Raw genomic sequence first — 11,790 nt, 5'->3', positions numbered from 1 at the left:
CCCTCTCAGAGGAAAAGCAGAGGGGTTGGAACTGTGTGAGTTGGAGACCAGGAAGGGGGCAACAATCGGGATATAAAGTGAATATACAGGGAAGGGGCATTTCTTTCAAGGTCAGCAAGACACCCCTCCCCCACATAGTCACAAATAGCTGGCTTTGGGACTCTGTCTACTTTGATATTTCCATATACATATTTTACATATTATATGTTTACATATACATATTTACATATTCTATGATATTAGTGTTTCTTAAAAATCAGTAATAATAAATTTACTCTGTACTTAATATAATCTATCTCAGTTTATAAAAGTAATGCTCATATAAACTTGTAAGTTATCAAAATAGGGCATAGAATGTAACTCAGTGGTAGAATGCATGCTTAGCATCTATGAAGCCATTTATTCAATTCCCAACACTGAAAAACATAAGTAAATAATTATAACGCAAAACAATCTTTAATGTTAGATCTGTATTTTTATATTTCCCAATACCTGCTTAAAATAGACACCAAGATCTTTGAAATACAAGCAACAATTGTGATTTGTAATCTCAGCACCCAAGAGGCTAAGGCATTAGTGTAAGAAATACAAGACCATCTTGAGCTACACAGTGAAAACCTGACTCAAAGAGGAAGAGGAGCAGGAAGAGGAGCAAGAGGAGGGAGGAGCGGCTGCCACTGGGAATCCTGGTACACACCTTTAATTCCATCACTTGGGAGGCAAAGGCAGGTAATCCAAGTTCCAGGCCAACCAGGGCTCTCACACATACTAAAATGAATGATAAATGGGAAAAAATTTTAAACAAAAAACAGAACACTGCTTTTGAGATATATATATATATGAGAGAGAGAGAGAGAGAGAGAGAGAGAGAGAGAGAGAGAGAGAGAGAGAGAGAGAGACTCAATGCATCTAATTAACATTACGGTGGTGAATGATGGTGAAATTCAAACAAAACAGCTTTTCCTCTGTATCCCCAGCAATGGCTTCTGCAACACATCTGTGATGGCCCTAAAATGAGAAATAATAAAGACAAGAAAATACTAAATGTTAGGTGAATATTTTTCATATTTTTCTTTTCTTTCTTTTTGCGCACACACCTAAGCATGCCACATCGTTCAAGTAGAGGGCAGAGGACAATTTATTTAAGTCTGTTCTCCTGCCCTGTGAATCGCAGCAACAGAACTCACTTCATGTTGGAGGGAAGATTTGGAAGTAAGCACCTTTAGGCACAGACATCATACTTGTCTCTGCATACTTTTAACTCAGTGAACAGAGAATCCATTTTTCCCACATTAGAAAACAAGGACATTAGGCTGGACAGATGACTCAGTGGTTAAGCGCACTGACTACTCTTCCAGAGGTCCTGAGTTCAATTCCCAGCAACCACGTGGTGGATCATAACCACCTTAATGAGATCTGATGCCCTCTTCTGGTGTGTCTGAAGACAGCTACAGTGTACTTACATATAGTAAATAAATAAATAAATAAATAAATAAATAAATATTTTTTTTAAAAAAGAAAACAAGGATGTTTATAATCTCTTTAAAATAGCCAACAAGGGTCTAAGGGAGATGGTGGAGAGGGGAAAGATGCTCTCTGTACAAATCCCCAAAGTCAACATAAATGTCTATGGACCCTAACACTTCCCCACGAAGAAAACAGTATTGGGGCTGGCCATGAACCTAGCTCAGTAAGAAATCCAGTCTCTTGGCCTGAACCAGAGGCAGGTAGACCTCTGTGAGTTCAAGGTCTGTGTGGTCTACAGATTTAGTTCCAGGGATGCACAAGAGAAACCCTGTCTTGAAAAGCTAAGAAACAAAAAGAAAGAAAGGGGGTGGCGAAAGGAAGAGGGGAGGAAGAGAGGGAGAGAAGAAGAAAGGAAGGAAGGAAAAAAGGAAGGGAGGAAAGGATGGAGCAAGGAAGGAAAAAACTTGTCTCAATGGAGTATGGATGAGAATAATAGGGAAAATCTCTTCTGTGCATCTGCATGCGAGAGCACACAAGCACACACCCCACACACTTAAATGAAGGAAATTAATTGTTAATGTATTTTTTAAGACCACATTTCTTTGTGTAGCCCTGGCTATCCTAAAATTCTCTGTAGACCAGTCTGACCTTGAACTCAGAGATCCTCTTGGCTCTGCCTCCTAAGTTCCTAGGATCAAAGCCATGTACCACAACACCCATCAATTACAATTTTTTTAAAATTCACCAGAAGTGAAAAACAAAAGCAAAATCATCACCAAACATGGTGCTTCAGCTTGTAATCCCAGCAAACAATAAGTTTAGGCAGGAGGATTACTGGGAATTCAAGGCTAGCCTCAAACATAGTAGTAAGACTCGGTCTTGAGAAAACAAAAAGGTACTCTTTGAGGCCATAGTTATTTTTATAAAAGCATAAATGTCTGTATATGCTTGGCACAGAGAGTGGCACTGTTAGGAGGTGTGACTTTGTTGGAATAGGTGTGTCACTGCGGGTATGTGCATAAGACCCCCATCCTAGCTGCCTGGAAGTCAGTCTTACACTAGCAGCCTTCAGATGAAGATGTAGAACTCTCAGTTCTGTCTGCACTATGTCTGCATGGACACTGCAATGCTTCTCCCTTGATGATAATGGACTGAACCTCTGAACCTGTAAGCCAGTCCCAACTAAATATTGTCCTTATAAGAGTTGCCTTGGGGGCTGGAGAGATGGCTCAGTGATTAAGAGCACTGACTGCTGCTCTGGAAGAGCAGCAGTCAGTGCTCTTACAGAGGTCCTGAGTTCAAATCCCAGCAACCACATGGTGCCTCACAACCATCTGTAATGAGATCTGATGCCCTCTTCTGGTGTGTCTGAAAATAGCGACAGTATATATAATAAATAAATAAATTTAAAAAAAAAAAAAAGAGTTGCCTTGGTCATGGTGTCTGTTCACAGCAGCAAAACCCTAACTAAGACAATGCCCAAGCAAAGTGAGCAAGAAAACAAATCTTAAACAAAAATAAGCCTATAATTTATGTGCTCTTTTTAAAAAGATTTATCTTTATTTTATACTTATGAGTATTTTGCCTGCATCTGTGTATGCATGTGTCCCATGTGTATTTAGTGACCCAAGAGGTCAAAAGAAGGCATCAGATCCCTGGATCTATAGTTACAGTTGTGAAGCACTACTATGCGAGCTGGGAAATGAACTCAGGTCCTCTTAGAAAGCAATAAGTGCTCTTAACCATTGGGACATCTTTCTAGTCCCTAAATCTATGAGATTTTTATTCTAATCAATTATACAACATATTAGCATAATACACAAATAGTGTATTAAATATTTAAGTATTAACTAATGAGGTTGGCTTACCCATGGTCCTTGGCTAATACACTCATATGAGACTATCAGTTGGTTAGTGGTGAGCATTCTTATTATGTTAAGTATCTTAATTTAAATAACTATTCTTGACTGTGGCCACATGACCTTGAACATGTTCAATGTCAATTGAATGGCTATTCTTTAAAGTGCTGAATTGCCAGTTTTCAATCTTGACACATGTGGTGGGTTGAATAAGAATGGCCCCCAAAGACTCATAGAAAGCTTGGTCACCAGGGAGTAGCACTATTAGAAGCTGTGGCTTTGTTGGAGAAAGTATGTCACGATGGAGGCAGGCTTTGAGGTTTAATATACTCAAGCCAGGCCCAATGCCACTCTCCCTGCTCCTCCAATCAGAGAGATTGTAAAAGTATTGGCTTCTTCCCCAGCACTTCTCTGCCTGTGTGCTACTGTGCTATGATGAACTAAACCTCTGAACCTGTAAGCCAGCCCCAATGGAAATCTTCCTTTATAAATGTTCCCATGGTCATAGTGTCTGTTTGCAGAAACCCGTGTTTCTGTTACAACATGTTACAAGCAACATGTTACAACATGCAGAAGGTTAAGAAAGCACACAATTTTGCTTGAATAATACCTTAGGAAATAGTATTCCGTCGAAGGAAAATGGTATTGCTGTGTTGACAGCCTCTGAAAGCAAATACCAACATTGTTAGTCATTTACATGATGTTTTAAAATACAGAGTTTAGTTTTCTGGAATGTCCTTACTAATATCAGAAGCATTTCTGAGAAAAAAATATAGAGAAATGACCCCTATACTCAACCTACTCGCCTCCTATCCCACCCTCCGTGCCCCACCCTGACATTCAGATATGCCAGCACCTCTCCCTATACCAGCCCATATCTCATCTCCTACAGCAGCCGAGTTTTTAAGATCTGTCTCAGGAAATTGAAGAAAATATGCATCAAACTAGATTATATGGGCATGCCGAACTTTTAGAGATAGTGCTGCCCCTGAAGGTGGATATAACAGATAGGGATTTCCCTAGAGGTAGGAAAAATGTTTCTTTTTGCTTTGTTTCTTTTCAGTAACACTGAGGATTGACCCTGAGGCCTCATACATGCCTGGCATAATCCCATCTGAACTCTATCCCCCATGAGAAGGTTCAAATGCAGACAGAACACTTCCACTCTTTACAGTCCTACCATCAAGAAGCCTAAGAATCCAGCCTTTATTTCCACAAGCAGCCATGAGGCTGACCCTGCACAAGTTACCCAGCATAGATGCAGATAAACAGGAAAGACCAGACAATAAAACAGTGAACTCAAGGTGGGGGGTGGGGGGTGGCTGGAGAGATGGCTCAGTGGTTAAGAATGCCAACTGCTCTTCCAGAGGTCCTGAATTTAATTCCCAGCAGCCACATGGTGGTTCACAACCATCTGTAATGGGACCTGATGCCTTCTTCTGATGTGTCTGAAGACAGCTACAGTATAATTTATATACATAAAACAAATCTTTAAAAAAAAACTATAGTGAACTTGGCAGAGAAGTATAAATGTTTAAATGTTAAACAAAAGAAATAGTGACCTTTAAAAGGCAAAATTGTGTGCGGCACAGCATGCCATAAAAGTGGGTTCATAAGACAAGTGACAGTAGCCACCTCTCTCCCTCTGCCATATAGGTTCCAGAAATGGAACTCAAGCCATCAGGTTCTGCAAGGTGGCAAGCATTTTTACCTAATGGGACATCTCACCAACTTAATTGTTTTTCTTAGTTTTGTTTTGAGGCAGGATTTTCCTGTGTAGCCCAAGCTAGCCTCGAATTCTCAACCTTCCAGTCTTAGTACATTAGGCATGAAGACCATAACTAGCTGAAATGTCTCAAGCTTTAGGAAACTTATATTTTTATAATAATAAATAAAATATAATACATTTTGGGTTACTTTCTTAGATCTTTCACTAAAGACCAATGTAGTTTAATTTTTTTAAGACTAACTTTTAAAATTTCTATGTGTATCAGTGTTTTGCCTACATGTATTTACATGTGTACTTGTGCATGCCTGGTGCCAATGGAGTCCACAAGACAATATCTGATTCCTGGATCAGATGGGTGGGTCCTCAGTGCTTGTGATGGTTGGCATATGCTTGGCCCAGGGAGTGGCCCTATTAGAAGGGGTGGCCTTGCTGGAGGAAGTGTGTCACTGTGGGGTGGGCTTGGAGACCCTCCTCCTAGCTGCCTGTAGATGCTCAGTCTGTTCCTGGCTTCCTTCAGATGAAGATGTAGAACTCAGCTCCTCCTGCACTACGCCTGCCTGGTCGCTGCCATGTTCCCATCTTGATGATAATGGACTGAACCTCTGAACCTGTAAGCCAGCCCCAACTAAATGTTGTCATTTATAAAACTTACATTGCTCATGGTATCTGTTCACAGCAGTAAAACCCTAAGACAAGTGCTCTTAATTTTAAATTAACGTAATTAAAACTTGAAATTTAAATAAAATCTAAGAAGAATTTTTTAAGGAAAAATTAAAAAAGAATTTTAATAACATTTGAAGAATATTAACTTAAAGCCCACTTTATACCATGAAATAAGGAGACAATGGTTAGCACAAGATTATCCCTTCTCAAAAACAGTTAATTTATTCAGAGCATAAATATGTAAAAAAGCATAGAGTATGTAATGGTAGCTGGGTGTGATAGCAAAGACCTTTGTTAAAAGCAATCAGGAGCAGAGGTAGGTGGATCTCTGTTAGTTTGAGGCCAGCTTGAGCTCCAGGCCAGTTGGGGCTACATTGTAAGATCCTGCCTCAAAAAAAAAAAAAAAAAAAAAAAAAAAAAAAAAAAAAAAAAAAAAAAAAAAAAAAAGAAAAAAGAAAAGAGTACAGTGGTAAAGTAAAGACAGAGTGAAGATTAAGATGGTGTAGATAGTGTTAGACCAGCAATGTTGAACATGTCTTCCACCAGGTTCCTGTCAAGGGGTTGCCACACACATCACCCTCTTTTTAGGGAGAAGGTTCTCTCCCACAAGGTTGCCAGCTCCAGTAGGTTGGGCATGCCCCACTCCTGACACTGCAGAGCATCCATCCCTCATTCTGACCATCCCTGTGCCCAGAAACCACCAGCAGCAGAAGGTGACAGGCGGTGGTACATGGAAATGAGAAGGGAAGTGTTAGTGCAAGTCCCCAAGTGCCAGCAGACATGTAGACAGTGAGAAACAAAGAAGCCACCCAGTGGGGAAGGTAGACACACACGTCATCATCTCCTCAAGTTTTACTTACAAAACTCTCTGGGAAATTTATTAGGCATTTCAAGAATACAATTACAAACTACTAAGCTCCAACCATAAAGCATTTCTGTGCACGAGGTGTCATTGGCAAGCCAACTCTAGCACATTTGTCAAGGAAAGAAGAGAGGAAGTGGCTGAGACCTGAGAGCTTGAGAAGGAAATTGGGAGGTTTTTGTCCCGTGGACTACAGGAGCACTTAGCAAGTCAGGCAAGAGTCTTAGGCTCTCCTGTCTGCCAGGCCTGGGTCTGTCTGTCTTGGACAGAGCTGTCCTGGCCCTCTCTGTGTTGATAGAGAATTAGCTAGAGGCCTCTAAGTTCACTGAAGAAGCCAGAAAATATCCAAGCTGTGCCAGAGAAAGAAAAACAGAAGCCCTTCTCTGATCCCTCTGTATTCTTCTAAAAGGTTCCACACAAATTACCCATGGTCCCAGATCCGCTCTCTTGGCAACACTGCAGAAATTAGGAATCAAGTCTCAGATGATACCATAAACTGAACAACATCTCGCAAAAAGTTATGTGATCATTTTAATTCCAAGAAATGATGAGTTTAACCTTATCCAGAGAAAGGTATCCACAAATCAAGTTAATACGAGGTTACTGAGGTGGGCCCAAAAATAGGGTGGTCCTTATTTTAAAAGGGGGTAGGGGACATTCCTGACTCTAGAGGAAAATGGCTAGCGCCATCTGGGTCCCCTGAGCACAGGGACCCAGGAGCAGTAAGGGGCAGGGCCCTTCTGGTTATTGCCCTCACAGAGAGCTGAAAGCCAGCCCCAAGGAGCCACTTCAGGCCTGAGACCAGAGGTAAGACCAACTTTTCTGCTCCAAGTGACCTGCCTGGTGGATTCAGGACACACAAAGGCAAAATTCCTCTGGGACCGGACATTTCCAGTTTCTAATTGGCCCCAAACCTAATTCCAACCCACAGTTCACTGCTCCCAAGCACAGTGGGAGAGAGAGCTGATCACCCAGAAGTGTGGGAAATCCTGAGACACCAGGGCAGGAGAGACTGCCACTTCTGACACCTCTGCCCACATCCCTGGACCAAGAGGAAACTACATAGTGCCTCTGAGCGCAGCAAGATAGGAGCAGTCAAGCTGCAGAAGCCCTGCGGTCCAGACTGCGCCCAGATCTGAACTGAACTGGTCAAATAGCTCCCTGCACCCAAATCTGGTGGTGGGGAGAGCTAGACCTTCAGAGGGGCAGACACTCCTGGGAAACCAGAGGAGACTACTCTCTGCCCACATTCCTAACTCAAGAGGAAAATGCTTTGTGCCATCTTTGCCCTCCAACACCCACCCACCCCCACCCCCCCCCCGACAGGGACCTAGGAAAAGTAGGGCAGGCCCTTCTGGATCCCGCCCACAGGGACAGCTGAAAGTCAGCTGACAGAAACGAGTACTCACCTGAGAGCAGAACACACTGTTCCCATAACTGGCTGAAAGAAAACTGGATAACAGGTATACAGCAGTCCTGACACACAGGCATACAGGACAGTCAAGCCACTGTCAGAAACAGCAAGACAAGGTAACACCAGAGACAACATGAAGGCAAGAGGAAAGCGCAGGAACCCAAGCAACAGAAACCAAGACTACACGGCATCATCGGAGCCCAATTCTCTCACCAAAGCAAACACTATGAATAGCCAAACACACCAGAAAAGCAAGATCTAGATTTAAAATCACATTTGATCATGATGATGGAGGACTTTAAAAAAGACATAAAGAACTCCCTTAGAGAAATGCAGGAAAACACAAATAAACAAGCAGAAGCCTTTAGAGAGGAAACACAAAAATCCCTGAAAGAATTACAGGAAAATACAATCAAACAGGTGAAGGAATTAAAAATGGAAATAGAAGTAATAAAGAAAGCACAAAGGGAGACAACCCTGGATATAGAAAACCAAAGGAAGAGACAAGGAGTTGTAGATACAAGCATCACCAACAGAATACAAGAGATAGAAGAGAGAATCTCAGGAGCAGAAGATTCCATTGAAATCATCGACACAACTGTCAAAGATAATGTAAAATGGAAAAAGCTACTGGCCCAAAACATACAGGAAATCCAGGACACAATGAGAAGATCAAACCTAAGGATAATAGGTATAGAAGAGAGTGAAGACTCCCAGCTCAAAGGACCAGTAAATATCTTCAACAAAAATCATAGAAGAAAACTTCCCTAACCTAAAGAAAGAGATGCCCGTAAATATATAAGAGAATCTTACAGAACTCCAAATAGATTGGACCAGAAAATTAATTCCTCCCATTACATAATAGTCAAAACACCAAATGCACAAAACAAAGAAAGAATATTAAAAGCAGTAAGGGGAAAAGGTCAAGTGACATATAAAGGCAGACCTATAAAAATTACACCAGGCGGGTTGGGGATTTAGCTCAGTGGTAGAGCGCTTGCCTAGGAAGCGCAAGGCCCTGGGTTCGGTCCCCAGCCCCGAGGGAAAAAAAAAAAAAAAAAAAAAAGAATTACACCAGGCTTCTCACCAGAGACTATGAAAACCAGAAGATCCTGGACAGATGTCATACAGACCCTAAGAGAACACAAATGCCAGCCCAGGTAACTGTATCCAGCCAAATTCTCAATTAACATAGATGGAGAAACCAAGATATTCCATGACAAAACCAAATTTACACAATATCTTTCTACAAATCCAGCCCTACAAAGGATAATCAATGGTAAAGCCCAACACAAGGAGGCAAGCTGCACCCTAGAAAAAGAAAGAAAGTAATCCTTTTGCACCAAAACAAAGGGAAGAGAAGCACACAAACATAACCTCACATCCAAATATGAAGATAACAGGAAGAAACAATCACTATTCCTTAATATCTCTCAATATCAATGGACTCAATTCCCGAATAAAAAGACACAGATTAACAAACTGGATACATAAAGAGGAATCAGCATTTTGCTGCTTAAAGGAAACACACCTCAGAGACAAAGACAGACTTTACCTCAGAGTGAAAGGCTGGAAAACAACTTTCAAATAAAATGGTCTGAAGAAACAAGCTGCAGTAGCCATTCTAATATCGAATAAAATCAATTTTCAACTAAAAGTCATCAAAAAAGATAAGGAAGGACACTTCATATTCATCAAAAGAAAAATCCACCAAGATGAACTCTCAATCCTAAATATCTATGCTCCAAATAAAAGGGCACCTACATACATAAAAGAAACCTTGCTAAAGCTCAAAACACACATTGCATCTCACATGATAATAGTAGGAGATTTCAACACCCCACTCTCATCAATGGACAGATCGTGGAAACAGAAATTAAACAGAGACATAGACAGACTAACAGAAGTTATGAACCAAATGGACTTAACAGATATTTATAGAATATTCTATCCTAAAACAAAAGGATATAGCTTCTCACCATCTCATGGTACTTTCTCTGAATTGACCATATAATCGGGCACAGAACAGGCCTCAACAGATACAGGAAGATAGAAATAATCCCATACGTCCTATCAGACCACCACGGGCTAAGGCTGGTCTTCAATAACAATAAGGAAAGAATGCCCACATATACAGGAAAGAGTACAATGATAACCAGGTCAAGGAAGAAATCAAGAAAGAAATTAAAGACTTCTTAGAATTTGATGAAAAATGATAGTACAACGTACCCAAACTCATGGGACACTCAAAGCTGTGCTAAGAGGAAAACTCATAGCTGTGAGGGCCTGTAGAAAGAAACAGAAGAGAGCATATATCAGCAGCTTCACAGCACACCTAAAAGTTCTAGAATAAAAAGAAGCAAATAAACCCAGGAGGAGGAGAAGGCAGGAAATAATCAAACTCAGACCTGAAGACCAAGTAGAAACAAAAAGGAATATACAAAGAATCAAAGCTGGTTCTTTGAGAAAATCAACAAGATAGATAAATCCTTAACCACACTAACCAGAGGGCACAGAGAGTATGCCAAATTAACAAAATCAGAAATGAAAAGGGAGATATGACAACAGAATGAGAGGAAATTAAAAAAATCATCAGATCCTACTGCAAAAGCCTATATTCAACAAAATTTGAAAATCTGGAGGAAATGGACAATTCTCTAGACAAATATCAGGTACCAAAGTTAAATCAGGAACAGATAAACCATTTAAACAACCCCATAACTCCTAAAGAAATAGAAGCAGGGGGTTGGGGATTTGGCTCAGTGGTAGAGCACTCAAGCAAAAGGCCCTGGGTTCGGTCCCCAGCTCCGAAAAAAAAAAAGAAAAGAAAAGAAAAAAGAAATAGAAGCAGTCATTAAAAGACTCCCAACCAAAAAGAGCCCAGGTCCAGACAGGTTCAGTGCAGAATTCTATCAGACCTTCATAGAAGACCTCATACCAATACTATCCAAACTATTCCACAAAATTGAAACAGATGGAGCGCTACCAAATTCCTTCTATGAAGCCACAATTACTTTTATACCTAAACCACACAAAGACCCAAAAAAGAAAGAGAACTTCAAACCAATTTCCCTTATGAATATCAACTCAAAAATACTCAATAAAATTCTGGCAAACCAAATCCAAGAGCACATCAAAACAATCATCCACCATGATCAAGTAGGCTTCATCCCACACATGCAGAGATGGTTTAATATACGGGAAACCATCAACGTGATCCATTATATAAACAAACTGAAAGAACAAAACCACATGATCATTTCATTAGATGCTGAGAAAGCATTTGACAAAATTCAACACCCCTTCATGATAAAAGTCCTGGAAAGAATAGGAATTCAAGGCCCATACCTAAACATAGTAAAAGCCATATACAGCAAACCTGTTGCTAACATTAAACTAAATGGAGAGAAACTTGAAGCAATCCCACTAAAATCAGGGACTAGAAAAGGCTGCCCACTCTCTCCCTACTTATTCAATATAGTTCTTGAAGTTCTAGCCAGAGCAATCAGACAACAAAAGGAGATCAAGGGGATACACATTGGAAAAGAAGAAGTCAAAATATCACTATTTGCAGATGATATGATAGTACATTTAAGTGATCCCAAAAGTTCCACCAGAGAACTACTAAAGCTGATAAACAACTTCAGCAAAGTGGCTGGGTATAAAATTAACTCAAATAAATCAGTAGCCTTCCTCTACACAAAAGAGAAACAAGTCGAGAAAGAAATTAGGGAAAGGACACCCTTCATAATAGACCCAAATAATATAAAGTACCTCGGTGTGACTTTAACCAAGC

General features: G+C 40.5%; 1 protein-coding gene across 4 annotated transcripts in view; it reads right to left on the bottom strand.

Moving 5' to 3' along the window:
• Nucleotides 1-380: 380 nt before the first annotated feature.
• The window catches only part of Ly96 (lymphocyte antigen 96), a 28,439-nt gene continuing 17,029 nt past the window's right edge, over nucleotides 381-11,790 (bottom strand). The window contains exons 4-6 of one of the 4 annotated variants that reach the window (XM_032906210.1): nucleotides 3,937-3,989; nucleotides 900-1,008; nucleotides 828-857 (exon numbers count right to left, since the gene is read on the bottom strand). In XM_032906210.1, the coding sequence (XP_032762101.1) occupies nucleotides 910-1,008; nucleotides 3,937-3,989 (152 nt within the window). In that variant the 3' untranslated portion in view covers nucleotides 828-857; nucleotides 900-909. Of the gene's footprint in view, nucleotides 1,009-3,936; nucleotides 3,990-11,790 lie in introns of all 4 variants that reach the window. The other 3 variants (XM_032906204.1, XM_032906228.1, XM_032906218.1) reach the window with 3 other exon arrangements.

Source organism: Rattus rattus, chromosome 1 (genome assembly GCF_011064425.1).
Source record: "Rattus rattus isolate New Zealand chromosome 1, Rrattus_CSIRO_v1, whole genome shotgun sequence".
Lineage (NCBI taxonomy): Eukaryota > Metazoa > Chordata > Mammalia > Rodentia > Muridae > Rattus > Rattus rattus.
The sequence above is the reverse complement of the archived record's forward strand: the minus strand, read 5'-3'. Positions and strand labels throughout refer to the sequence as shown.